This window comes from Camelus ferus, chromosome 5, assembly GCF_009834535.1.
Source record: "Camelus ferus isolate YT-003-E chromosome 5, BCGSAC_Cfer_1.0, whole genome shotgun sequence".
In the NCBI taxonomy this organism is placed as follows: Eukaryota; Metazoa; Chordata; class Mammalia; order Artiodactyla; family Camelidae; genus Camelus; species Camelus ferus.
The window spans coordinates 17532719-17560102 of NC_045700.1; the positions used below are offsets into that span (position 1 = coordinate 17532719).

A 27384-nucleotide genomic window follows, 5' to 3' on the forward strand; every position below is an offset into this window, starting at 1 on the left:
TACCGTTAATTTGAGGTGTATTATTTCAACTTTTTGTGTTTAATAACAGTTTATTCATTATTAACTTATGACTCTTGATGGCTAGGTAATAGCCGTATAGCTTTATATACCGCAGTGAAGAGCAAGGTGCTGAAATGTGAGTTTAACTTAACATTAAATTTGAAATTTTTAATTGTTTTAAATTATGCTTAAATTTCAGCCTAGTGCTGTTAATTAGAAGAGCTTGAGTAGTTTAGATTTTCTTACTCTGTTTTAGAGTTAAGTTTCACATAAATAAATAACTACTGTAAGCCTGTCAGGAAATAGGTGGATTAAAAGGGAAAGGAAAATTAAATGATACTTGGTATGCTTATTAAGAGTACAGTAATGGGGGGAGGGTATAGCTCTGTGATAGGGTTAGTGCTTAGCATGCACGAGGTCCTGGGTTAAACCCCCAGTACCTCCATTAAATACATGCATGCATACATACATACATAAACATAATTACCTCCCCCCCCAAAAGAAGGGTATAGTAATGGTTTTATGACATTTTAAGTTGTGTTTTTCACATATAATCTCAGTTGACCTTTGCAGTTGGTAGAAAAAGGTTTATTTTCCCCATTTTATAGATGAGGAAACTTAAGTCCACAGTGGTTAAGGGACATGCACCAGGGTTACAAAAAGCATTTACGTCTTGCCTTGACAAATTTTTTTAAAAGCAGCTTTAAAAAAGAATGTTTTTTTGTTTCTCAAGAAAAAAGCTGAACAGTTGTAGACTTTAGGTAATTACTGAAATTGGTGTCGAAATCAATAAAGCCAGGATTATGGTAGTTATGTTTTTAAACAAAAAGCACAACTGATGGTGTCTAAATGTTCCTAGAAGGCACTTTTGGGCTAACTAGTGAATTTGAAATAAGAAGTGCTAGATTTAATTAATAAACTTTTGGAAAACCATTTGGAAACTGTAGTGCTAATTACTAAAGTAGAAAAACAAAGTTATAGGTCTTTGGGCATTTATATGTATATATAATGTAGACATTCTTCAATTAGTTTTTTACTGATGAGCATGTATCATATGCTTTTAGAATATCGTTGACTGTCGAAGGTTTGCAGGAATACTGTTCGCCATCTGCTCGAGGGGTCTGTCCCTTGACCTATTCAAAATACTGTTAGTTTTTCTAGTGTTTTAGGAAGTTAATGTTCAAGACTAGTTAGGATTCGTGTCACTCCAGGAATATATAGACAGTGAAGTCATGAAACTGCAACACTTACAGGTTGTTTAGACCTTTGTCCATGATTTTGAAGAATACAACCCGAACTCATGATTTTCTTAGATCTGAGACCTCAACAGTAATATGCCAACAGAAAATTAAAAAGATCCTTTAGAGTTGGAAGGAGTGGTGTTAAGGTTATACTTGCATATAAACACTCAGGTGGGAAACATGTTAGGCAGATTGTTTATATTTAGTGAGATTTTCACAGATGAATTTAAGAATATGTAGGATTGATATTAAGAGACTGGAGAGATTACTACTAGTTAAGTTAACAAGGATTTTCAAAGTGTTAAAACTGGGTAAATTGAAAGAAAGAAAACTAAAAAAGATTCTGATTCTCTTCTTGGGAAGGTAGAAAAATCTGACAGGGATCCTGAAGCAGAGGTGTCAGGTCACTGACAAGTGTTGCTGGCTGGCTAAAATTTCCTTGACTGACACTATTCCTGCTTTTTTGGATTAAAATAAAGCCCAAAAACCTTTAGGTTTTGACCAGTTGAGTTTTTCTAGGTTGGAATTGCTGGCTGTAGGGTCTGTAACTCTTTGCTTCAGAGTCTGTACTGTTCTTTTTTAAGTGTCTTTACTTTGGATACTACTAATTAATTACACTGAGGATGTGATGTTTTCTCGTAAAATCTTAGGCCCACCTAACTCCACAGCATAGTCCATAATTTGATTAAAAATGAGAAACTAAAGATACTGAAGTTGGCAATTAGTAATCCCAGTGAGTAGTGTTAAGTCATTGAGTGTAGTAATTCCGTTCAGTCTTATACCTCTGTTGGTCAGGCAGCTGCTTCTGCTCCAGGCTGACTCATGGACAGACATTACTGTGGGGATGGAACATTTGAGACCCTGTCCACATGGTACAGCACAAATGAGGGAGTGAAGAACATCAGCTTCAGAAGCAGCAGACCCACACTTCCGGCTGCATACTTGGCAGCCCCATTGGATGCCTCACAGGATTCTCAAACCTACAAGTATTAGTGTTTGAACCTGTTTTCCCCACCAGGGTTCTACTTCTAAGTAAATGGCACCACCTTACATCCAGGTGGATAAACCTAAGTGTGGGAGTCGTCTTTGGACTCTTAACTCTTCAGTCTCATCTTGTCTCCTGCTCCCTTTTGTTCACAACACTCCTAATCACACAGCCCTTTCTCTGCACGTAAATTCCTTCTGTTCAGTGAACTCTTCTGGCTGGTGGCATGGCTCAGCTCTTTCATCCCTTATGTCTTACCTCAAATGTCACTTCAGAGAGGGCTTCTCTGACCAACCTAAACAGATCTATTCTTTTTTTCATAAGATTTATTAATATAATTACTTAGAGTTTACCAAACAAGTACTTTTTTTGTATCTTTAGATTTTAAGCTCTGCTGAAGGCATACAGCATCTCATTTGTTTTATATTTAGTTTATAGCTCAATGCCTAGCACAGTGTAAATGTGGACTAAAATAGTGAATGCATGAAAGAAAGAATGAATAAAAATGCTCCCTCACACCTCACAGCCTTCTCTGAGTGTAGTAAGAATGTTCCTATATAGCTCTTCTCTAGGTTGATATTCTTGTCATTTACATCTCTCACCCATAGTGTCTGAAGATGTGCTCAGAATGATCTGCAAATGTTAGTTTTCCCCATCTGCTGCTTCAACATCAAGGAGTCTGTGAATGGGCATTCTTTTGGTCTTGGTCTGTGGATGCATTCTAGTCCCTGTTTACTTCTCCATAGCCAGATTTCTCAAGCCTCTTATTACTGATATTCCTGGGTCTCATTTCACACACAAAAAGTTTTAACTGTGCAGCATTAGTCAAATAATGTAGGCATGCCAAATAGTATACCAGAGATGTAGCTATTCATTCCACAAAATACTTACCGAGAGCCTGCTATATGCCAAGTACTTACTGTATGCCAGGTTTTGTTGTAGGCATTTGAGTTATATCAGTAAATAAAAAGGAGAACAGGCCTTGCCCTCATGGAACATGCATGCTAGTGGAGGGAGACAGACAGTAACTTGTAAACATAATAAGTAAAATACATAGTCTATTAGAAGGTGGTAAGTTTTACAGAAAAAAAAAAGCAGGAAATGAGGAAGCTTTAGAAATACCTGAAGTGTGTAAGTTTTTGTTTTTGAGGGGGGAAGTGATTAAGTTTTTAATTTATTTATATGGAGGTACTGGGGATCAAACCCAGGACCTCATGCATGCTAAGCACGCACTCTACCACTGTGCTATACCCTCCCCCCTGAAATGTGTAATTTAAAAGTAGTGATTACTTTTGAAAGTAGGAAGGCTTTATTGAGAAGATAATATTTGAGCAAGGACTTAAAGGAGTTGAAAGTTAACCGTGTAGCTATCTAGGGGAAGAATATATTCCAGGCAGAGGAAACAACTAGCACAAAGACCATAAAGCAAGAGGGTCTTTCATATTTGAAGGATAGAAAGGAAAAGAATAGCAAGAAAGTGAAAGGAAAAGAGGTCAGAGAGGTAACTGGAGGCCTGGGCCATTTGTAAGGACTTTGGCTTTTACTTTAGGAGAAATGGGGAACTACTGTAGGATTTTGATCAGAGGGTTGATGTGATCTGACTTTTTAAAGAAAGATGCTGTGTTAAGAGTAGACTGAGCAGGGAGACCAGTTAGGGGGCTATTTAATTGTTTAGGTGAGAATATGATAGCTTAAATCAGGGTGGTAGCAGTGCAAGTGGTAAGACATAGTTACATTCTGGATATATTTTGGAGATAGAGTCAGCTGAAGGCAAGGATAACTAAACCTTTTGGCCTAAGAACTGAAAGGATGGTGTTAACCATGAACAGATAGCTGAGATGGGGAATGCTAATGGTGGAAGAGAGCACATAGGAAGGAAGCAGTTTATAAAAAGTGAATATAGGAAGATTTTTGTAGAACCAAAAATGTGACCCCGAAAACTTTTTATCCATAAATTGGCAAAGGTTGCTCACCTTTGAGAAAGCACTTAGCTCTGCTAACCTCAGAAATGTTTTTCAGTGACTTAACTCAGGTAAGTTTCCTTTTGCCAACCAATAAATCGTTATGCCAAAATCCAGATATTACAAGTCTGAAATGGAAATAATCTTTTGATAGGTATAACTTTTAAAACAGCTTGTCACTGAGGTATGGCATATGGTATATTAAGTGAAATATATTAAGTGAACAGCTAGATAGATTTTTACAGAAGAAAACTCCTGTGTAACTGTCATCCAGATAAGATATAAACATGTCCAAGACCCTAGAGGTAGATTCATCCTCTTTCCCAATCAGTAGCACCTCCACCAGAGTAGCCACTATACTGAATTCTGTCACCATAGGTTAGTTTTAGATCAGCATAACTTCTGTGATTAGCATACCTATAACAAAGGCAGGTTCAAAACTGAAAACAGAATTGCATTTTCTTCTGTCTACCTTGGAGGAATTCTGGAGAGTAAATGCTGTGCATATGGAGGATGTTGAATTTGACAGAAAGATGCTACATAAAGGAAAACTACTGTACATTTATTTTCAAAAATCGTATGTACAAAAGCCAGAATAGTCACGTTTTTGCCCATGACTTCTAATTATGATAATATTTGCGTCATAATTTTGGTATCTTCTTTTAGAAGATACTTTGTATAATCTAAATAGCAGTATTTTTTCATTACTTTTTATTAATGTTAACAATGCATTATTCACACTATTTATAGATAAATTCAGTTTTCAAATTTGTAGAAAATAGTATTTGTGCAATTTTATTTTACTTGAAGTTTCAGATTTCCAGGGAAAAGAATCAGCAGTTACTGGCCTTATGTTATAAGAATGCTTGAAATGTTTTACAGGTGATGATGAGCAGTCTACACAGATGGCTGCAAGTTGGGAAGATGAGAAAGTGACAGAAGCATCTTCAAACAGTTTTGTTGCTATTAAAATCGATACCAAAAGGTTTGCTTATGTTTTAATCTTTCAGCTTTTGAAATATTTTAATCATTGTCTGTGGTTGTGATTTATGGTGATATTCTTAGACGATAAGAATGTTGGTTTTTGTCTAAGTCATATTGGGAACTTAAATTGATTACAGTTTTACAAATTGATCATTATATCTCACAGAAACACTTTTGAATTTAGTCTACCAAGCAGCTATGTGACATATACCAGTAATGCAAAAGAACTGTGATCCTCAGATTCTAAAAACTTTGAAGTAACTGTTAATCATATATTGAATATTTCTGAAAGGTCACCCACTCTTTTGCATCCTATTTTTGAAAACAGAGCCATTTAATTCAATAAGAATAAGGACATTCATAGGTCCATCATAGTAGCTAATAACCATGAGTCTGTTTTGTTAATCCATCTCTCTTCCACCTGTTAAAAAAATTTTTTTTTATGATAGAAAATTTCAGACATACACAAAAGTGCTTGAATAATGTAATGAACCCCCAGTACTTGTCAGTTACTTTGACAATTGTCAGCTCATGTTCAGTCTTTTTTTTTTTTTTATGGTTTATTACAGGATGTTGAATATAGTCCTGTGCTGTACATTTGACAGTAGGACCTTGTTGTTTATCTGTTACATGTTGTTTTTCTGTTGTTATCTGTAGTTTGTATCTGCTAATCCCAAACTCCTAATTTATCCTTCCTCTACCCCCTTCTCCCTTTGGTAACCGTAAATTTGTTTTGTATGTCTGTGAGTCTATTTCTGTTTTGTAAATAAGTTCATTTGTATCATATTTTAGATACCACGTATAAGTGATACCATGTGCTATTTGTCCTTCTCTTTCTTATTTACTTAGTGTGATAATCTCTAGGTCCATCCATGTTGCTGTAAATGGCATTATTTCATTCTTTTTTATGGCTGGGTAGTATTCTATTGTCTATATGTATATACCACATCTTTTTTTTTTTTTTAACTGAAGTATAGTTGATTTATGATGTTTTGTTTCTGGTGTACAGCATAATGATTCAATTATACATATATATATTCTTTTTCATTATAGGTTATTACCAGTTATTGAAAATAGTTCCCTGTGCTATACAGTAGGACCTTGTTGTTTTTCTATTCTGTATATAGTAATTTGTATCTACTAATCCCAAACTCCCAATTTACCTCCTACTTGGTAACCATAAGTTTGTTTTCTGTCTGTGAGTCTCTTTCTGTTTTGTAAATAAGTTCATTTGCATCGTTTTTTTTTTTTATTCTACATATAAGTGATTTTATTTGGTATTTGTCTTTCTCTGTCTGACTTACTTCATTTAATATAATAATCTCTAGGTTCATCCATATTGCTGCAAGTAGAATTATTTCAGTTTGTTTTTATGACTGAGTAGTATGCCATTGTGTGTGTGTGTATGTGCGCATGCATACGTGTGTGCATACGTGTACAGAGCACATCTTTTTTATCCAATCATCTGTTGATGGACATTTAGGTTGCTTCCATGTCTTGGCTATTGTAAATAGTGCTGCTGTGAACATTGGGCTGCATGTATCTTTTCAAATTAGAGTTTCCTCCAGATACGTGCCCAGAAGTGGGATTGCTGGATCATCTGGCAACTCTGTTTTTAGTTTTGTAAGGCTCCTCCATACTGTTTTCCATAGTGGCTTTGCCAGTTTACATTCCAACAGTGTAGGAGGGTTCCTTTTTTTCCACATCCCTTCTAGCATTTGTTAGTTGTAGACTTTTTAGTGATAGCCATTCTGACTGGTGTAAGGTGATACCTCATTGTAGTATTGATTTGCATTTCTCTGATAATTAGTGATATTTAGCATTTTTTCATGTGCCTGTTAGCCATCTGTATGTCTTTGAGGAAATATCTTTTTTAGTCTTCTCCCCCCACCCCCCTTAATGGAGGCACTTGAGATTGAACCCAAGACCTCGTGAGTACAAAGCATATGCTCTACCATTTGAGCTATATTCCCATGCCCTCCCCCCATTTTTTCATTGGATTGTTTGAGGGTTTTTTGTTATTGAGTTGTGTGAACTGTTTGTATATTTTGGAAATTAATCCCTTGTTGGTCATACCATTTGCAAATATTTCTCCCAGTTTGTAGGTTATCTTTTCGTTTTGCTTATGGTTTCCTTTGCTGTGCAAAAGCTTGTAAGTTTGATTAACTCCCATTTGTTTATTTTTGCTTTCATTTTTTTGCCTTGGTAGACTACCTAGGAGAACATTGCTAAGATTTATGTTAGAGAATGTTTTTGCCTGTGTTCTCTTCAAAGGGTTTTATGGTGTCATGTCTTATGTTTAAGTCTTTAAGTCATTTTGAGTTTATTTCTGTGTATGGTGTGAGGGAGTGTTGTAACTTCATTGATTTACATATAGCTGTCCAGCTTTCCCAACACCACTTGCTGAAGAGACTCTCTTCTCTATTGTATGTTCTTGCCTTCTTTATTGAAGATTAATTGACCTTAAGTGTGTGAGTTTATTTCTGGGTTCTCTGTTCTATTCCATTGATCCACATGTCTGTTTTTGAGCCAGTTCCACAGTATTTTGATTATTGTAGCTTTGTAGTATTGTCTGAAGTCTGGGAGGGTTATACCTTCATCTTTATTCATTTTCCTCAGCATTGCTTTGGCATTTCTTGGTCTTTTGTGATTACATATAAATTTTAGGATTATTTATTCTAGTTCTGTGAAAAATGTCCTGGTTTTATTTGATAGGGATTGCATTAAATCTGTAGATTGATTTAGGTAGTATGGTCATTTTAACAACGTTAATTCTTTCAAACCAAAAGTATGGGGTATCTTTCCATTTCTTTGTATCATCTTCAATTTCCTTTATCAATATTTTATAGTTCTCAGCATTTAAGTCTTTCACCTCCTTGGTCAAATTTATTCCTAAGTATTTTATTTTTTTGGATGTGATTTTAAAAGGTTGGGTTTTTTTATTTTTGTTTTTGTTTTTGTTTTACTTTTTTGATATTTCATTGTTAGTGTAAAGAAATGTGACAGACTTCTGTATGCTAATCTTATATTCTGCTACCTTGCTGAATTTATCAGTTCTAGTAATTTTTGTGTGAAGTCTTTAGGATTTTCTATCTATAGTATCATGTCATCTGCATATAATGACAGTTTTACCTCTTCCCTTCCAATTTGGATACCTTTTATTTCTTTTTCTTGTCTAATTGCTATGGCTCAGACTTCCTATACCATGTTGAATAGAAGTGGTGATAGTGAGTATCCTTGTCCTGTTTCATATTTTAGTGGAAGGCTTTCAGCTTTTCACCATTGAGTATTATGTTAACTGTGGGTTTGTCATAAATAGCTTTTATTATGTTGAGATAAGTTCCCTGTATACCCACTATCATAAGAGCTTTTATCTTGAATGGATGTTGAATTTTATCAAATGCTTTCTGCATTTATTGACATGATCATGTGGTTTTCATGGTCAGTCTTGTTTCATGTATTCCACCACCCATTTCCACTCATCCCATATAATTCTGAAACACATCTCAGTCATCATATCACTTCATCTATAAATATTTTAGTATATCTTTGAAAGATAAGGATTCTTAATTTTTTAACATAACAGTAATACTTCAAAAACAAATCAACAATTTCTTAATATCAAATATCCACCCAATGTTCAGATTTTCAATTGTTCCATCATAGTTTTATTATTAATCTAATTTATTACAGTTTTTTTGGTTCAGGATCCATCAAGTTCCACACAGAAGGTAGGATTCTTGGTAACTTTTTGCTTTATATTTTTCTATTATATTTTCAGATGTTTTTATGATAATCATGCTTTATATTCAGAAAAAAATGAAACAAATTTCTAATTCTTGAAAGCATTAATTTCATTCTTGGAATTACATGGTAATGTGCTGATTTCTATCACGTCTGTAGTCTGTAGGTTTCCCCTCTGTATCTCTCATTTTCTTTGCAGTTTATTTTTTGAGAAACCAGGTCATTTGTTACGTAGTTTCATACAGTGTGGATTTTGTTTACTGTAGCCCTGTTTGTGTCATTTCATTAATTTCTCCATCCTCTGTTTTCTGTTAATTGACAGTTGGATTCAGCTTAGGGCTTTTTCCTTTCAAAACTCCTTCGTAGATGGTGGTATGTCCTTCCATTCTTCCATTAGCAGGTGCATAATGCTCTGTTGTCTCTCTATGATGTTAGCAGCAGCCATCAATGATAAATACCTGGAAACATGAATTCATTAGCAATTTTAAAGTGGTAGCTCTCTCCTTTTGATATTAATAATATCAAAATGAATAATGTTTGAAAATTACTGTCAAGGTTTAAATATTCAAAAATTTATCTATCAGTTTGTAAACTTTTATTTAAAATTTTTCTGTCAACAAAAACATCACGAATAATAGTACAATCTGCCTCACAACAGTTACTGAACTATATATTTATTGAGCTGTAATCATTTTTTAAATACAAGTCTGTCACTTTAATGTATATTGTATCATTTATGTTATCCATCATCTTCCAGAAGCACCTTTTAGAGTCAGTAATGGCAGGAGGAATGTAGGGTTTATTGGGAATGTGGAAGAAATGAGAATTCAGAGCTATTGAGATTATATACAGACTGATTTATCTAGCTTTGGATGGGGGTGTCTTTTTTTTAATTTAAAAATTACTTTTTTTTTTTTTTTTTTTTTTTTTAGAGGGGAGGTAATTAAATTTATTTACTTAACAGAGGTACTGGGGATTAAACCCAGGACCTCGTGCATGCTAAGCATGTACTGTGCCATTGAGCTATACCCTCCCCTCTATCTAGCATTTTAAAAAACATATTTCTATTAGTGGATGCAGGGATACCTGCGTATAAGGATGGTTAATGTTTGTTTCATTATGGACTGCCTACTAATAGAATCTAATGTGTCTTTTAAATTATAAGAAGTAAATTTTATTTATTATATAATAATAATGAAACTACCTAATGTTCTAGGAACATGTTAGTTTATATTTATTTATGGAGATCGCCTGCATTGAAAATAGATTGGTAGGAAATGCATCAAAAGTTTACAGTGGCTATTTCTGAGAAGGTAGGATTCTTGGTAATTTTTTTCTTTGTACTTTCTTATTATATTTTCAGATGTTTTTATGATAATCATGCTTTATAGTCAGGAAAAAAGGAAACAGATTTCTAGTTTTTGGAAGCATTAATTTGATTCTTGAAACTACTCATCTACGTTGATCAGTATCTCTTATTCATATTAGAGTGTAAAGTCTCTCTCCCATCCCTGTCCCTAACCACACAGTGCTCTTCTCCAGAGGCAACCAAATCAAGAAAATATATTTATATTTGTTTTCCTCCCCCTTTTTGCAAAAATCTTAGCAGTTTGACACACTTTTTTTTTAATACCCTTTTCCTTTTTTGATTGCATAATTAATCAGTTTTTATTGGTGGATATTTAGATTGTTTTGAATCGTTTGTTATTACAAAGTATTATATTATCACTTGCACAGGTGAGTCACAGGTATTACTATCTTACTGGTACAAGTTAAGGATACTATAGATGCTGTATTCAGATATACTTGCTGCTGAGGAAGCAACGTAGCAGATACTAACTTGATTTTTAGGCACCAGATCCAGCCACCAGTTTGTGGCTTGCGAGAGCAAGTGGCTTTTTAATCTGTCTTTAGTCTGAAAATTATAAAACAAACCAAAAAAGCCTGTGAAACAGATTACATTTTTTTCCTTTCATTTAACGGCTATGAAAGTAGTTTCAGAAAAATACTTATAATTGATACAGTAAATTTTTATAAAAAGAACTCAGTATTTGGGAAACACTTGCACTCGTTTAGTGGTTTTCTGTTTTATTTTGTCTTACAGTGAAGCCTGCCTACAGTTTTCACAAATCTGTATCCTTTTCATGAAGAATTGGTTTTATATATATTTTGCTTGAGGATATACCTTTCTTTTGTTTAATTCTGACAGTTAGAAATTATTCATTTTTATTTAGTAACTCCTGCATTCTTGTTTATAGAAACTATATTATTAAGTGTCCTTTGCGGTAGTACATTGTAGCAAATGGGATCATAGGGAGTATTTTTATTGTGACTAGCTGGAAAGCAGTTTGGAGCAGTTTGGTTGGAACGTTAGAAGTAGCTGTCAAGAGGTAAGATAGATGTGAATGTTACGATGGATGAGAGTGTAGTGGGTGTTTTCTGCTTATGTATGCAATACAAATAAATCATAATTCACATATTACTTGCTCTATAGGCATAATTATGTGGTAGTTGAAATTATTTTGTGAACATGTTAGCTGATAATGTGAAATTCACAAAGATGATTTATTTTGCTTTGTTTTCAATAGTATTCTATAAAATTATTCCCATGTTTCTCATGAATTGTTAGACTTAATTAAACTGTGCAGATCCTGTAGTGTGTGTTCCATCCAGTTTCTTTATTGGAGACAGTGGAATTCCCTTGGAAGTAATAGCAGGAAGTGTTTCGGCAGATGAACTTGTTACCAGAATCCACAAGGTTCGGCAGGTGAGAAGGAACAGAATTTTTCTTTTTATAAACATTGGAAAATGATACATCAGGAACTTGATGTTGGAATGTTTTTGGAGCCACTCTGAATGTTCAGGAATTAGCTATACTATTGAATTTAAAAGGTAGTAAATACTGTCTTTCTGGACTGGTTTTGAAAATAGCATTATGAAGTTAGAGGTACTTGTACCTAACACGTAAGTGACTTCTTACTCTCTCTTCCCTTTTCCTCCCTCACCCAACCACATAATGCACATCACTGTTACTTTGTTACAAGAGGGTTGCTATCACATTAAGGTCCCTAACAGTATATTGCTTGATGTGTTTTAAGGACTTTAAAAGTTTTTCACTTTAAGGACCTTAAAGTTTTTCACTTGGATCCACTTTGGGCAAATGGCTAATATACCTTGTAACTTTTTCTTAAATTCTAATTTCAAGGAAAATCAACAATGTGCTCTAAAAATCTTTATGCTCTTGTCACCTTGCAGTTGAATTTCATAATGTGATTTTGTCATATTTAGGCTTATACATTTTAGATTGATGTACTTGGAAAGTTTAGTACTCCTCCCTTCTGTGGAGCACAAATTGACTTACTCATATTTTGGTCTCATTTGCCATGGTAAATTTAGATTCTTATCTGTAACTAAATTCCAGTGTTTTTTATCCCTAGATGCACTCATTAAAATGTGAAACACCAGTGGCAAATGGCAGCCAGTCAGAAAGTTCAGTCTCTACTCCATCCACCTCGTTTGAACATAACAACACTTCTGAAAACTGTCAGTCCCAAAATGGAGAGCTTTGTGAGACACCACCCACTTCTCTTGATACAAAGTCAGATTCTGCAACAGGTAAGTTGTATGTACCCTTTTGGGTACAGTAAACACTCCTCCACTTCATTTTAAAGACCATGGATTAATACCCTTAAAAATAATGTGTTTTCCCCCTTCACATTCATTTAACTTAAACTGTAAGGCCTGTTTTAAATATATATGTTTGTCATTTAGTGGCAGAAAAGGATAAAATCATTGACTGTGTCCTTCAGACCCAAATAGGCAATGATCTAGAACAGCTGATAGTAGTAATTTTTGCTGCTGTGCTGTGCTTCAGGAACTATCATTATGGCACTCATCAGTTTTATAAATCTCTTCTCAGCCAGAGGAGTTTGAAAGGGCCAAATGAACTAATGTATTTGGAATTGTTTTTATAACTTAAAAAATACTATACACATTTAAGAGAATTGTATTTGCATTTTTAAAATTAGAAATAAAAGATAATTGTAAAATAGAGCTTGTAGCAATAGGAGGTGTGACTGCAGAGGGGTTGATAGAAAAGGCAGAAGAGAAATTTTATATTGTATATTAGGGATCATGTGCAGTCCCTGGTCATGCAGAGCTGTTTTGTGTAATAATAGCTTTGTATTACGCAGTGTAGGTTTCGATGAGTCTCAAGAAGTTAGATTATTAGTATGCTCCAGCATCCTGGGTAGATAATCATCAAGCCTCTATTTGAAAACATTTATTGACAAGAAGCTCATTACCTTGCTAGGAATCCTATTCTTTTGTCTAAGCCCTAGTTTTTAGAAAAGTTCTTCCTTGTATTGAACTGAAATTTGACGTTCTATACTTTCCTATTAACTTTAGTGGCTTAGTGCTACTTACAGAGTTACACGTAACACTCTGGATTCTGTTATATTCCCACAAAGAGTATTGATGTTTTTGTTTTAGTAGGCAATTAACTTGGTTAAACTCAAACAGACTGTCTTATCTGAGGTGAGTAGCATTTCTATTCTGAGTTCTTCGTAGCTTTTTTTAGCTTCATTATGGAAAATTTCAAACATACACAGAGGTATAGAAGATAGTATAATAAGTCCCATGAACCCGTTGCCTATCTTCTGTTTTTTTTAATTCATTCTTTTTTGTTTTTTTTTTTTAATTTTGTAAAATTTGGAGAGGGGGAGTTCATTAGGACTATTTATTTATTATTAGGTTTGTTTTTTTGTTTTCTGTTTGTAATGGAGGTACTGGGGATTGAACCCAGGACCTCATGCATGCTGGGCATGTGCCCATTTGAGCTATACCCTCCTCCTCCTCCCAACTATTTTTAACTCATGGCCGGTATTGTTTCATCTACGCCCCCTTTTCCTCATCTCCTTGCCACTTACAATTTAGAACAAACTTAGACATTGTATCATTAACATCTTTTAAAATGTTGGAATCTAAAAAATACAGTTTAAAAAAACCCCACAATACCATTATCCTTTATGAAACCTAGAAAGTTAATAGTAATCCCTTTTTATCATTAATTATCTGGGCAATATTTACATTACACTAAATTTTTCAGTTTGTTTTAGTTGTAGTCAAATACATTGTTACTTGTTGATGAGTCTTTTATTTTCATAGATTCTCAATTGTCACCAGTGGTTTTTTTCTGTAGTTTCCCACAGTCTTGATTTGGTGCATCCTCATGGTAACTTGTAAATATTCCTCTAAATTGGTAGTAAAACTACAGGCTTGTTTTACTTGTTTTATTCTGGTTCATTCTTATTCTTTCTTGGAAAGATCATTGTATAGGTGATGCTGTTAATTTTCATCAGGAGATACGTTATGCCTGATAATTCAGTTATCTTTTTAAACCTAAAGACAGAACTTCCCCTAGTCAATCGTCATTATGTTTGGATTTTTATCAGTAGTTTTAGCTTATTGCCATCCATTTTTCTTTGTTTAGGATCCATCTAACTGAATTGTCATACACAGCACTTTTTTTCACTGGTTCACAAGTTACCTTCAAAAGTTTTATTATATTTTTTGCTGATATCAAGATATAAATATCTTTGGCATTCATTTTATTTACTAAAGAAAAGTGATTAATTTCCCACTGAACACACACTGGCTGCCAGAGAGTATCCTCTGGATAAGAGGTTATGCCACCTCTTATCTAAGGGTTGCATTTAGTGGTGTGCTGGCAAATATTTAACAAAAGGGTTTTTGGGTTTTTTTTTTTTTTTTTTTTTTGAGTGGGGGGAAGCCCTTATTTATAGTGTTTGCTGCAAATAAATATTTGTGTAAATATTCCTGCTATGGCTGATTTCAAGCTACCTAGATGGTGCACTGAATGCAGAGGTAGGAAGAGATGTGTACCACTGGCCCTGCTTAATAATTCTAATATTTCTACTACTTCTGTAGTAACTGCAGCAGTTCCTGTGTGCTAGTCTTTGTAGAAGTCTTAGCTTTGTACTCTGTTTAACTCATATTTCTCATAACAACTCTGTGAGGTCTCTGTCCCTGTTTTACAGATGAGGTGCAGTAAGTTAAGTAACTTATTGAACTGGCAGAGCAAGACTTAACCCAGGCTCTGTTGCTCTGTAATCCTTGCTCTTTCAAAGATCAAAAATGTAAAGAAGAGTTAAGTTGATGGTGAGTTAAGGAAGGAAATGGCAGAGGTTCTAAAAGGAAGTACCAGACCGTAGCCTCCCTCTCCAGCAGGCTGGGATGAGGTTCTGTCCTTCAAGAAATTCTTAAAAGAATACTGGTGTAGGTATAAGAAGCCTCTCTCAGAAATCGCTGTGAGCTGCAGAAGCAGATCCCTCAGGCCGTGGTTAAGTCTGGGATCATACCTGGGGTCAGACTTGGCCTCTAGAGCCTCACTGTTGAGTACTGTAACCACTGCCATATGTGGCCTTTTAAATTAAAATTAAATACAATTAAAAGTTTAGTTTCTCACCTGCACTAGCCTTATTGCAAGTGCTCAGTAGCCACATGTAACTAGTGGCTGTCCTGTTGGATGCTGGACCATGCTGCTGCAGAGTGGAGCTCACCCTGGCCAGACATGCTTACTCTGCTTCTGTTGTATCGCCTCCTGCCAGGTGGATATTTCTTCATGTTTCACCTCAGTGGCTTTCACCTGGGTGACTGCTTTACTTCCCACTTATGTATTCTTATGTCTAGATCCAAACTTAAGAATTAGTAATAGCTCATTTCTTATCTCCTTTTCCATTCTTAGGGAAAATATATAATGCTTAAGAAACAAGATTACTAACAAACATTGTAACCCCAAAGATTTATACCTTTTAAAAAATTGGCACTAAATGTAATATTCTTTTTATTTCTTTTTATTTAATAATTAAGGAGGAGAAAGTTCAGGCCATACCACTCTGTCTCAGGCACCTAGTGGATGTTCAAATCAGAGACCTATAGAGGACCTCACCGTCAGAGTTGAAAGGTTTGCTCTTATTTTTACAAATAGTATTTTGTTAGAAAGACAGTAGTTTTCAGTTATTTCACTAATTTGAATAAGAGCTAAAATTACACCAATGAAATTTTTTATTACCTGACCAACTTATTTGTATCCATAAAAGTTATATTCTAGAAATAAAAATTTCTTCTGTATCTATGAAGTCGTCGCCAGCTCTAGGTCCAATAATTTTAATATCATTGATATTTTGGTACATATATTTTCCATCTGTCATTTCTGCTTTTATCTCTGTATGCCATAGGATAAGTCCCAGATGGGCAAAAACTTGAGCTAATTTTATGACTGTGCTGAGCCTAGGTTCCGCATAAGTGGGTGTCTATTAAATTTTGTGTGTTGTTAGTTGGTCTTATAATCAAATTTCTTCCTTTTTGTGGTTTCTAGTTTTTATTTTTAATGATAGTTACCAAATCATAGTCTTATACTATGATTCTTAAAAGATGCATGACTTAATGGTAAATGGATAAGCAGAAATATTTTAAAATCTTAAAAATCACTCAGTGTTACGTGGAAGTTAAGAAAAATTACTTAGACTTGACATCTTCTTGTCTGCATAGATGTTATGGGGAAACAAGGTTCAAAGTGATTGCTAATGTTGGGTATTTGGCTTGGCTCATGGTTCGGTAAAAATGAGCTTCATTTCAGCAAATCTGGATTCTGATTGTTCTTTATAGGAATTGGGCCAGGGCTGGAGTCTGGCAGTACAAAAGCAGGGTAGGTCTCTCACAGCCAGAAGTGGTGTAGGGCTGGAAGAATAGCACTAGGGGCTCATCCTCTTTTGTTTCTTTCGGTTTTGCCAACACCAAACCCACCACCGTGCCCCTTACTTGTACCACCCTGGGATCCTGGCGGGGGAGTGAAAGTGAACGATCAGGAAAGGATTTCAAGACTTGCGGGGAGTGAGAAGAAACACGGCAGGTTTCTTGGTGTAACCAAAGTGGTCATACCAAGTTATAACTCCCCTCAGCACTAAGATGTTTCATGCCTTTTTTTTTTCTCTGGTGTGTTAACAATTAATATTTCTTATGCTTTATATTCATTGGTCCACAAATTGCTCCAAATTTGCCTGATGGAATCCCCTTCATGCTGGGTCTTACTATGTCCTATTGACATCCTTTTTGTGAAAAAGAAATTTATAGACATTTTGCTGAATTTTTCGTCTGGTGGTGTTCTAGTGCACTATTCATTTTTCTCACCTAAACTGCATCATCTCTTTGGGTTCTAAACCATCATTCTCTGAGCACTCTCTTGATTTCTGGCACAAGTTATTCAGCTGAATTTTAACAAATGCATATACTTGTGTGACCCATATCCCTCTCAGAGAAAGTGCATAAGTTTTTCAAAATTAAGATGTAATTCACATACCATAAAATTCAAAGTGTTTACAATTCAGTGGGTTTTAATGTGTTCCCAACATTGTGCAGCCGTTACCACTGTTTGCTTTCAGAATCATTAGTTTTTAATTGATGAACTTCTCACAGTTTGGAATCAATTTTGGTATTATTAATTTTTATAAATGTTAGCCTTCAGCTTTTTGCTTTTATTTTTAACAATTTTGTGCCATATTCTTGTTTACCTCTATGTAAGAGATAAAGCATTTGTAAGTCATTTATTGATATATATGTATTTGAAAATGTAGATGGGTGTTTTAAAATCAGTATCTGATGAGTCAGGAGAGGAAAGGGAACTAGTGGTAAGTAGGAGGTGAAGCACTTAGAGCTGGAGCCCGGCTGCTGAGGGCGCCCACCGACTCCTCGTGGGTTCCCCTAGGGGCCAGCGACCGGGTAGGGAAGGTGATGCTTTTCCTTCAGGAGCTTTTGTTTGTTTCAACATTTCCCCAGTTGTTTTAGCTGAAGAAATCTGCGAAATGTACTTTGCATTAATGTGATATATATCAGTTAATGTATTTTTTAAACTTTCAAAATGCAGACTAACCAAAAAACTTGAAGAAAGGAGAGAAGAGAAAAGGAAAGAGGAAGAGCAGGTAAAGTTCATGTGCCTGGCTTCGTCCTCCTCCTCCCTTAAGTAAGGGAGCGTTTGATTCCCTGTTCAGTTTGGCAGACGTGGGATGGCTTCCTGGTTATACAGTTCAGTGTTACAGTGCAGTGAGGGGAATTACCTGTCTTCTGTAAGTAAGATCACAGTGTATACTTTTTTTGTGTTCTTTTTGTAAGTTGCTAGGAATAAATTAAAAGGCAGTAAGCCTTTTACACTGAGTAAAAGGACTTGAACTAAAATTGATTTGATGCAGATCAAAGTTTTAGTTCCTTATTATGAAAAAGAAATTTGTAGACACGTTGCTGGATTTTTCCTCTGGTGTTGCTGCATGTAGGAAGGGTATCCTGTCCTCAAGCCCGAATAAATGACTGCCTTGTTGTCCTTGGAGGGCACCATATTCCTCTTAGAAACCAAAGACTTGTCTGAATTTTTTTTTTTTTCAAATTACATTGACATTGACTACATCATAATCTTAACAGAACCACTGGCAAAGACATAAATTGATAGACATTTGACCATTAACCCATGCTGTTACCACATTCTACTAGACCCCTACATTTTGTGAAGTTGTTTCATTCCTTTAGCTGTACGCTACAACCATCTTTCCATGCATACGGGATAATGTTAAGAGTGGATTATTAAATTTTGGTTTTGTCTCATAAAACTTACTTTCTCTTTCATTCAGAGAGAGATTAAGAAGGAAATTGAGAGAAGGAAAACTGGAAAAGAAATGTTGGATTATAAAAGAAAGCAAGAAGAGGAACTAACAAAAAGAATGTTAGAGGAAAGAAACAGAGAAAAGGCAGAAGACAGGGCAGCTCGAGAGCGTATAAAACAGCAGATTGCGCTGGTGAGTATTAAGCGTATTGTCAGTGCTTGACTCTGGAAGATTTGTGAAACTGTTTTTCCATGCACAATGGTTTTCGCTTACTACCAGACAGTGCACAACAAAATAGTAGATTTTAGTGACTCAGGGAGTACTAATTCCCAGTTTCCTTTTACTAGAAATTGTGTGTTGAATTAAAATACAGTTAAAGTTGAGATGAATTTTTTTGAAGTCATTTTTCTCAGTGTTATGTTAGGAATTAAATCAGTTGTCAAAAGGTAGTTTTCAAAGATTCCCTAGAAAAGAAGCTAAGAATTTGCTACTTAGCAATTTCCTCTAGGCATAAGCATTCTTTCTGGAGACATTCAAAAGATTTAGTCATATTAAATAGAAGCTTAGGCTGGTTTGCAGCAATTGCTTTTAGAATTAAGCACTTATAGTACATATGGAAGCCATCCCTACCTTAATATTGTTTGTTTATTTAATAAATATTGATTTCTACTATATGTCAGACCTTGTTCCAGGCTTTAGAGACACAGTGGTGACCAAAATCAAGTCCTCGTTTATTTAATAACAACTCTGATCCTTGACGGTTGATAAAACTAAAAAATATCAGATTCAGAGTGATGAAGTTCATGTGTGGCCTTAAGGAATTTCATGCATATTTGTGTTCCTTATGTTTGGAAATGTGTAACTAGATCTTTCTGGCAGTGAAGGATATTTAGTGTCTAACAACTGTTTTAAAGGACCGTGCAGAGAGAGCTGCTCGTTTTGCAAAGACAAAGGAAGAGGTAGAAGCTGCTAAAGCTGCTGCCTTGCTGACCAAACAGGCAGAAATGGAAATCAAGAGAGACTCTTCCACGAGAGAAAGAAGGTACTTTATTTCCTGCTAAAAGTCTGTGTGTCTGAGGCAGCTGAGGAGGATAGCAGTTGTGGGCTGCTTTTTAACACTGATGTGTTCTGTAGCTCAATAAATGGTCCAAGAAGAACATATGGATTAGTTTGGCAGCTGCCAGTGGTTTTTTCATTGAATGTGAATGTACAACATAACAGTACTAAATAAATGATGTTGAAAAGAAAGCTGAAGAAATCTCTTTTCAAAAGACAAAAAGCACACACATCAGAATGACTGTAGTGAGTATCTCATTATAGTGAGTGTCATTGTGTACTGGGATTCTTTAGTTATCAGAATCTCAGGTCAAGCAGGATTAAGCAAAAGAGGGAAACCATTGGCTCTGCAGCTGGGAGCTACATGATAGACTTGGTCAGGCATCACTTGGTCCAGGGATCTAAAAGATAGCATTAGGACCTTTTCTCTCTCTTTAATCTCTTGGTTTCTGTTTTAGCTTCATTCCCAGAGAAACTCTTTTGATGGTGTTAGGAGAGCCTAGGGCCTCCTGGCAGCTTTCGGGATCTTGAGCTGTTGATCCTAGAGAGGAAAGACTAATCCTTTCTCCTCAAAGCCCATTGTCATTCTCGGGGAGAATTCTGATTGGCCCTGCTTGGGCTATGTGGCCATCTCAATACCAATTACTGTGTCCGCCTGTGTAGGCCGTCTGGTTGGGGTAGTAGCCCTGCCCACCCCTGTGGTGCAGGAGCCAGGGAATACTACTGATAATCATACCAGGATGAACGACACGTTGGAGGGATAAGGCAGTCAAATAAAAGTATGTTGCGAAGACAAACATTCAGATTTCCAGTACATACTGCTAGTTGGATTATGGTTAATATTTATTTATTTTTCTGTACTTTTCTGTATTTTCCATATTGGAAAATTAACAAACATAACTTTTTAATCAGAAAAATTACTTTTTAAAAACTATTTTCCAAAAGTAATAGACTGCTTAAGAATATATTTAATAGATGTATAAGACTTGTATACTGAAAACTAGAAACTATTGTTGAATTAAAGAAGACCTAACTAAATACATGGAAAGATACTCTGTTTTCATAGATCAGAGGACTTAATACTGTTAAGATGGAATCCCCAAACTGATTTAAAGATTCAACACAATTCCTATCAAAATCCCAGCTGTTTTTTTTTTTTTTTTAACCAAAATTTTTGCAGGAATCTGATCCTAAAACTTATATAGAGATGCCAGGGACCCAGAATAGTCAGAACAGTCTGGAGAGAAAACAGAGTTGGAGGGCTCACACTTTCCGATTTTAAACGTTAACCGCGCAGCTGCAGTAACCAAGCCAGCATGGTCTGGGCATAGGATGGACGTGTGGATTGGTGTACATACAGGCATACCTCATTTATTGCACTATGCTTTATTGCAATGTTTTTACAAATTGAAATTTTGCATCATCAAATAAGGGTTAGCATTTTTAACAAAAAAATATTTTTAGATTTAAGTTACATACATTTTTTTAGATACGTGCTTTTGCACACTTAGTGCAAGCTATAGTGTAGTATAAACATAACTTTTATCTGCATTAGGAAACCAAGAGATTCATGTGACTTGTGTTACTGCAATAATAACTTCTTAAAAAAATTTTTTTGGGGGGGAGGCAATTAGGTTTATTTTTATTTATATTTTCTTTTTTTAATGGAGGTACTGGAGATTGAACCCAGGACCTTGTGCATGCTAAGCATGCTGTCTACCACTGAGCTATATCCTCCCCTTGCAATAAGTACTTTATTGTGGTGATGTGGAACCAAACCCACGGTATCTCCAAGGTATGCCTGTAATAGGAATCGAGTCTCTAGAAATAACCCTATGTGTTTATGATCAATTGATTTTTGAAAACAGTACCAAGACCATTCAGTGGGGAGAGAATGGTCTTAGACAAGTGGATATCCACATACGAAAGGATAAATTTGGACCATTACCCTACCTCATACTACATAAAAAATTAGCCCAGAATGGATCATTTACCTAAGTGTGAAAGTTAGAAGTATTATCTCTTGGGGGAAAAATGAGGAAATCTTGTGATCTTGGAATAGGCAGTGGATTCTTAGACATGACACCAAAAGCATAAGTAACAAAAGACAGCAACAGATAAGTTGGACTTTATCAAAAGTAAAAACTTTTGTGCTTCAAAGGACATCATTAATAAAGTAAAAAGAAAACCCACAAAATTGGAGAAAATATTTGCAAACCGTATATCTGATAAGGGACTTGTATCTGGAATGTAAAAAGAAGTCTTAGAACTCAGCAACAAAAAGCAACCCAATTTAAATATGGGGAAAGGATTTAAATAGACATTTCCCCAGAGAAGTTCCACAAATGGTCAATAAGCACTTGAAAAGATGCTCAACATCACTAGTCATTAGAAAAATCAAATCAAATCAAATCAAAACCACAATGAGATACTATTTCATACCCTCTAGAATGCCTAAATTTAAATTGACAGCAAGTCTTGGCAAGGATATAGAGAATTTGGAACTTTTCTACATTGCTGATGGGATTGTAAAATGGTACAGCCACTTTGGAAAAACAGCTTGGCAGTTGCTCAAAATCCTAAGCATGGAGTTACCATAGAATCTGTGCAGTTTTACTCTTAAGTATAGATCCAAGAGAGTTGAAAACTTATGTCCACACAAAAACCTATACATAAACATTCATAGCAGTATTTTTCATAATAGCCAAAATATGCTAGTAACCAAAATTTCCATCAGCTGAAGAATGAATAAACATCATGTAGTATATTCTGTACGATGGAATATTATCCAGCAATTAAAAAAGAATGCAGTACTGACATGCTACAGCACGGATGAACCTGGAAAACAGCGCCGCATGAAAGAAGCCAGTTACCAAAAAGTCACACATCATATGATTCTGTTATGTGAAGTGCCTGAAACAGACAAATCCACAGAGATGGGAAGTAGATGAGTGGTTGCTAAGGGCAGGGAGAGGGAGGAATGGGGAATAACTGCTAAGGGCTTTGGAGTTTCTTTCTGGGGTGATGAGAATGTTCTGGAATTAGATAATGGTGATGGTTACACAGCTCTGACTATATTAAAAACCACTGAGCTGTTCATTTTAAAAGAGTGAGTTTTATGTGGATTACAACTCAATAAAGCTGTTAAAAATAATAAATGAGAAGATTTGACTGTAAAAAAACCTTTTTTCCTAATTGAAGAAATATTTGACATACATTAGTGTGTAAGTTTAAGGAATATACCATGATGGTTTGATTTACATATATTTTGAAATAATCACCACAACAAGTTCAGGTAATATCCATCTTCTCGTATAAAGTTGGCCCTTGAACAGTGCAGGGATTAGGGTTGGGGTGTCTCCCACACTCCGCCGCCATGCAGTCAGAAATCCATGTATAACTTTACAGTCTGCCTTCTGATCCGTGGTTCCCCATTCATGGATTTGATCAGCCGTGGATAGTGCGGTTCTGTATAAGTACTTATTGCAGAAGATCCACCTATAAGTAGGCCTGCGCAGTTCAGACCTCTGTTGTTCAAGGGCCAACTGGAGATATAATAAAAAAAAAAAAAATTCCTTTCCTTGAGACGAGAACTTTTAGGATTTACTCTCAACAGCTTTCCTGTATACCATCCAGCAGTGTCAGCTGGAGTCATCATGTCGTACCTTACATCCCTGATAATAATTTACCTTATAACTGGAAGTTTGTACCTTTTGACCACCTTCCTCCAATTCCCCTCCCCTCCAAAAAAAACCTATATTCATTACACATTTCCACTTCGATTTTGTTTAAGTTTTAATGATATTGTTGGAGAGTATGTGGAGGTAAAGATGTTAACTTTAATTTTCTTTTCATTTTTTTCATAGCACTGTTGCAAGAATTCAGTTTCGTCTTCCTGATGGTTCTTCCTTTACAAATCAGTTCCCTTCTGATGCTCCTTTAGAAGAAGCAAGGCAGTTTGCTGCACAGGTAAATTTATGTCTTGAGTTGTGGTAAAGGTTGATGAATGAGGTACTAGAACATGGGAGGGGAAGACTTCCAAGCAGAATATGAAGAGTATGAATAAGTCATGCCCTCCCCCCAGGAGGGAGGCACAGGGCGCTCCTGGAATGTTGTGGAGCTTTCGCCATGTATGAGTGCCTTATGGGAACAGTGTGTCTGCTTGTTCTTTAAGGCGGGATTTGCTGGTATTGCACAGTAGACTCTGGAAACTTCCCACTGCTTAGTACATTCACCTGGAAGAATGAAAAGCAAGTGATTTTCCAAAGGTCTAACCTAAGGGAGTTGTCTTTTGTGAAATTTTCTTGGTCCTCTCTCTCCGTGTTTTCTACAAATTGCTTAGAATGCTATGGGACTAGCCATTTTCCCACCATCTGCCAGTTGGTCAAACCTAAAGATCAAAAATCTTTTTTTTTTCTTGTATATATATATATATATTTTTTTTTAAATTGCAGTATGGTCAGTTTACAATGTTGTGTCAGTTTCTGGTGCACAGCATAATGCTTCAGTCAGATGTGAACATACATATATTCATTTTCATATTCTTTTTCACCATAAGTTACTACAAGATAATGAACATAGTTCCCTGTGCTATACAGTATGAACTTGTTGTTTGTCTATTTTATATGTAGTAGGAGATCAATAATCTTTATTTGGCAACAATATCTCCAGGAATTTACTTCCAGAAAGTGGCCTTTTTAAAAATCTGAATGGGGGTGAAATTTGACATCTAAAGTAGTAAGATACGAATAATTTCCAATTAATTTTTATTCTCTGATTGATTTCTTGTTCAAAATGAATTCCAGGCATCAGATGTCCTTTTATGAAAACTTATTTTGAGAACCCTTTTCACCAAGCTTTATAGTATAGCCAACTCCAGATAGTCTCTTTCATTCTTCTTTTGCCTTGGAGCCCCACTTGGGGCCTCCCCAAATGGGCTGTCCTGGCCTGAGTCTTACTGCTTCTGCTGGCAGGTGAGTGAAGAGGGAGTCACATGAGCGAAAAAAGAGAGATCTCTGACTGCAGCAGTCCTACAGGAACTTCACCTCAGTACAGTGACCTAATTTTATGACCTTTTGTTAGAGAACAGTGAGGTGTATATATGACCTACAGTAAAAATTAACAAAAAGCAGAAGTCAGACTGTTCCTTTGGAATCTTCTAGGAAAGATGAATAGTTGTCTAAGGTCTTGCAAGTATAGGTGACTTAACATTGCAAAGGTGCTTGTGATGCTTGCGCCCTGTAAATTTCCTGGGTTGGAGATTATAAGTATTGTAAGGGTTGATTACTCTTTGAGACGAGGAGGCAAAAACTCCTGTGACATTATTTGTCCATTTGAGGGAAATTCTGGTCTATATCAGATTTTTTTTTTTAATGAAAGTGCTGGGGATTGAACCCAGTACCTCATGCCTGCTAAGCACACACTTTACTGCTGAGCTACCCCCATCCCCCTCTATTTCAGACTTTAAATAGGAAATACCTACAACCCAAATGTGTATTTGTGAGATATTAATGTAAGTTTGCCAAAGATAGTGACAGCTCTAATTGCAAACTGCAGTTGTACTTAAGATACATGATTGTTCATTTTTATTGTGTATTTATATGGTTTTAGGAAATATATTCTTGCTATGTTGAGTTATAAAAGCTTTTAAATACTATTTGGATTTGATAGCTTTCAGCCACTTTTTGAAGCACAAAGTTTTTATAAACTTTTTTTGAGTTTACATTTAAGTGAACTTTTCAAATTAAATAAGTCATTTTGGATGCATATGAGTATGTAATATCTTACTTTAAAAAGACTTCACTGTAAGGTTTTAATACCTTTTGTTATGTTACAGACTGTTGGCAACACTTACGGTAATTTTTCATTAGCAACAATGTTTCCCAGGAGGGAATTTACCAAAGAAGACTATAAAAAGAAATTACTGGATTTGGAACTTGCCCCAAGTGCTTCAGTGGTACTATTGCCAGTATGTATATACATATGTATTTTTTCTTTTCTTATAGTCCTGTTTGTTCTGCTCTTGATCTTTTCTTATAATTAGAGGAAGGGAAGGTGAAAAGTATATTGTGAGTAATTAAAAATCCAAATTATCCAAAAATGTTAGGTCAGTTTATTGTTCCATTATCCAGGGCTTTATATTTGTATTGCTAGTGAGGCACTAAATAAATTTTCGGCTTTTTTACTCACCTGTGTTCATGTACAAAAAATGACCGGTAGAAGAAGGAAATAAGAATTATATCTGTTCACCTGCTTGGTGTCTTTTATTTATGTATGACCATTGCTGACTAAGTTTTTAAAAAAGAATCTATTTTAATTTTAAAACCTATTAATCCCATTTGATAGTAACAACATTTTAAATCTCTGATGAAGAAAAGAGGCTCAGAAAACTGAAATAACTTTGCCAGATGCCTCCTTGATTCCGGAGCTGGGATGAGAGCGTGGGTCTTCCATGTCTTGGTTGCTATACGGCAGTGACCCCTTATCCACAGTTTCTCTCCGTGCTTTCAGTTTCCCATGGGCAGCTGCGGTCCAAAAATACTAAATGGAAAATTCAAGAGATAAACAATACATAAGTTTTAAATGGCAGGCCGTTGAGAGTAGCGTGAGGAAAGCATTTGTGGTCCCACCCAGGACACGCATCCTCCATTTATCCAGTGTATCCACACTGTTAACGCTACCTGCCCGTTTGTCACTTTCGAGCCCTCTTGGTTATCTGATCAGCTGCTGAAATACTGCAGTGCTGGTGTTCAGGCAACTCGTATTTTACTTAATAATGGCCCCAAAGCTCAAGAGTGGTGATGCTGACAGTTTGGATAGTCCCTTACTGTGCCTGATTTATAAATTAAATTTGATCACTGGTACGTATGTGTAGGAAAAACATAGCAAATATAGGGTTTCAACATCCGCTGGGGTTCTTGGAACATATGCACTGTGGACGAGGCGGGACGACTGTAGTTTACCCTGCTCTGAACTACAGCCGCACACCTAAGACAGTTAGTGCTCCAGTACTCAGGATTGTATTCAATGAGGTTTTTATAAATCATAAAGACTTTTAAAATCAAAGCTGTTAATTTCTTTTTTTTTTTTCTTTTTTTTAAATTTTTTTGGCGGGGCAAGGTAATTAGGTTTATTTATTTATTTAATGGGGGCACTGGGGATTGGACCCAGGACCTCGTGCATGCTGGGCACACAAAAGTTGTTAATTTCATTACAAAAGTTTAGTTGTCTTCAAAATACTTGGTTCATTTCACCGAGAACTACTTTCTAGTTTCTATGTTGTGATTACTCCTTTAAAGAAAAAGAGCTCCAGGAGTTCCCAGAAGTTTATATACACTTGAAAAACAGCCAAAGATGGTAGTTTCACCTTCTTGCAGTAAACTGAAATCCAGGACTTTTCCAGAGAGCGAGCTTATCTAGAACCTTGAGTGTGACATGATTGGGCTGGTGCAGTCTTTCCTCTAGGTTTCGTTCTTAATTTTTAGGCAGGAAGACCAGCTGCATCCATGGTACATTCTTCCAGTGGAGACTTTTGGACGTTTCTGGGGACAGTACTCTACCCATTCCTTGCCATCTGGAGACTGATTAGCAACTTCTTATTTAGTAATCCTCCTCCTGCACAGACTTCGGTGAGAGCATCGTCAGAACCCTCAAACCTTGCATCGTCTAACAACTCAGAAAAAAGGTATTTGTTTGTGTTTTCCCCATTTACAAAATACGTTAGTAATGCCCAATGCCTTATT

General features: G+C 35.7%; 2 protein-coding genes across 2 annotated transcripts in view; one reads left to right on the plus strand and one right to left on the minus strand.

Moving 5' to 3' along the window:
* UBXN4 (UBX domain protein 4) overlaps positions 1-27384 on the plus strand; it is a 31017-nt gene that overhangs the window by 1297 nt on the left and 2336 nt on the right. Inside the window, exons 2-12 of the mRNA XM_032479370.1 lie at positions 5070-5172; positions 11020-11048; positions 11564-11682; positions 12353-12530; positions 15807-15900; positions 17860-17914; positions 18614-18778; positions 19501-19628; positions 23509-23611; positions 25479-25610; positions 27127-27326. Of these exons, the coding sequence (XP_032335261.1) occupies positions 5070-5172; positions 11020-11048; positions 11564-11682; positions 12353-12530; positions 15807-15900; positions 17860-17914; positions 18614-18778; positions 19501-19628; positions 23509-23611; positions 25479-25610; positions 27127-27326 (1306 nt within the window). The remainder of the gene's footprint in view (positions 1-5069; positions 5173-11019; positions 11049-11563; positions 11683-12352; positions 12531-15806; positions 15901-17859; positions 17915-18613; positions 18779-19500; positions 19629-23508; positions 23612-25478; positions 25611-27126; positions 27327-27384) is intronic.
* Positions 25777-27384, minus strand: part of LCT (lactase) — a 53944-nt gene continuing 52336 nt past the window's right edge. The window contains exon 17 of the mRNA XM_032479368.1: positions 25777-26182. Coding sequence (XP_032335259.1) covers positions 26124-26182 — 59 coding nt within the window. The 3' untranslated portion in view covers positions 25777-26123. The remainder of the gene's footprint in view (positions 26183-27384) is intronic.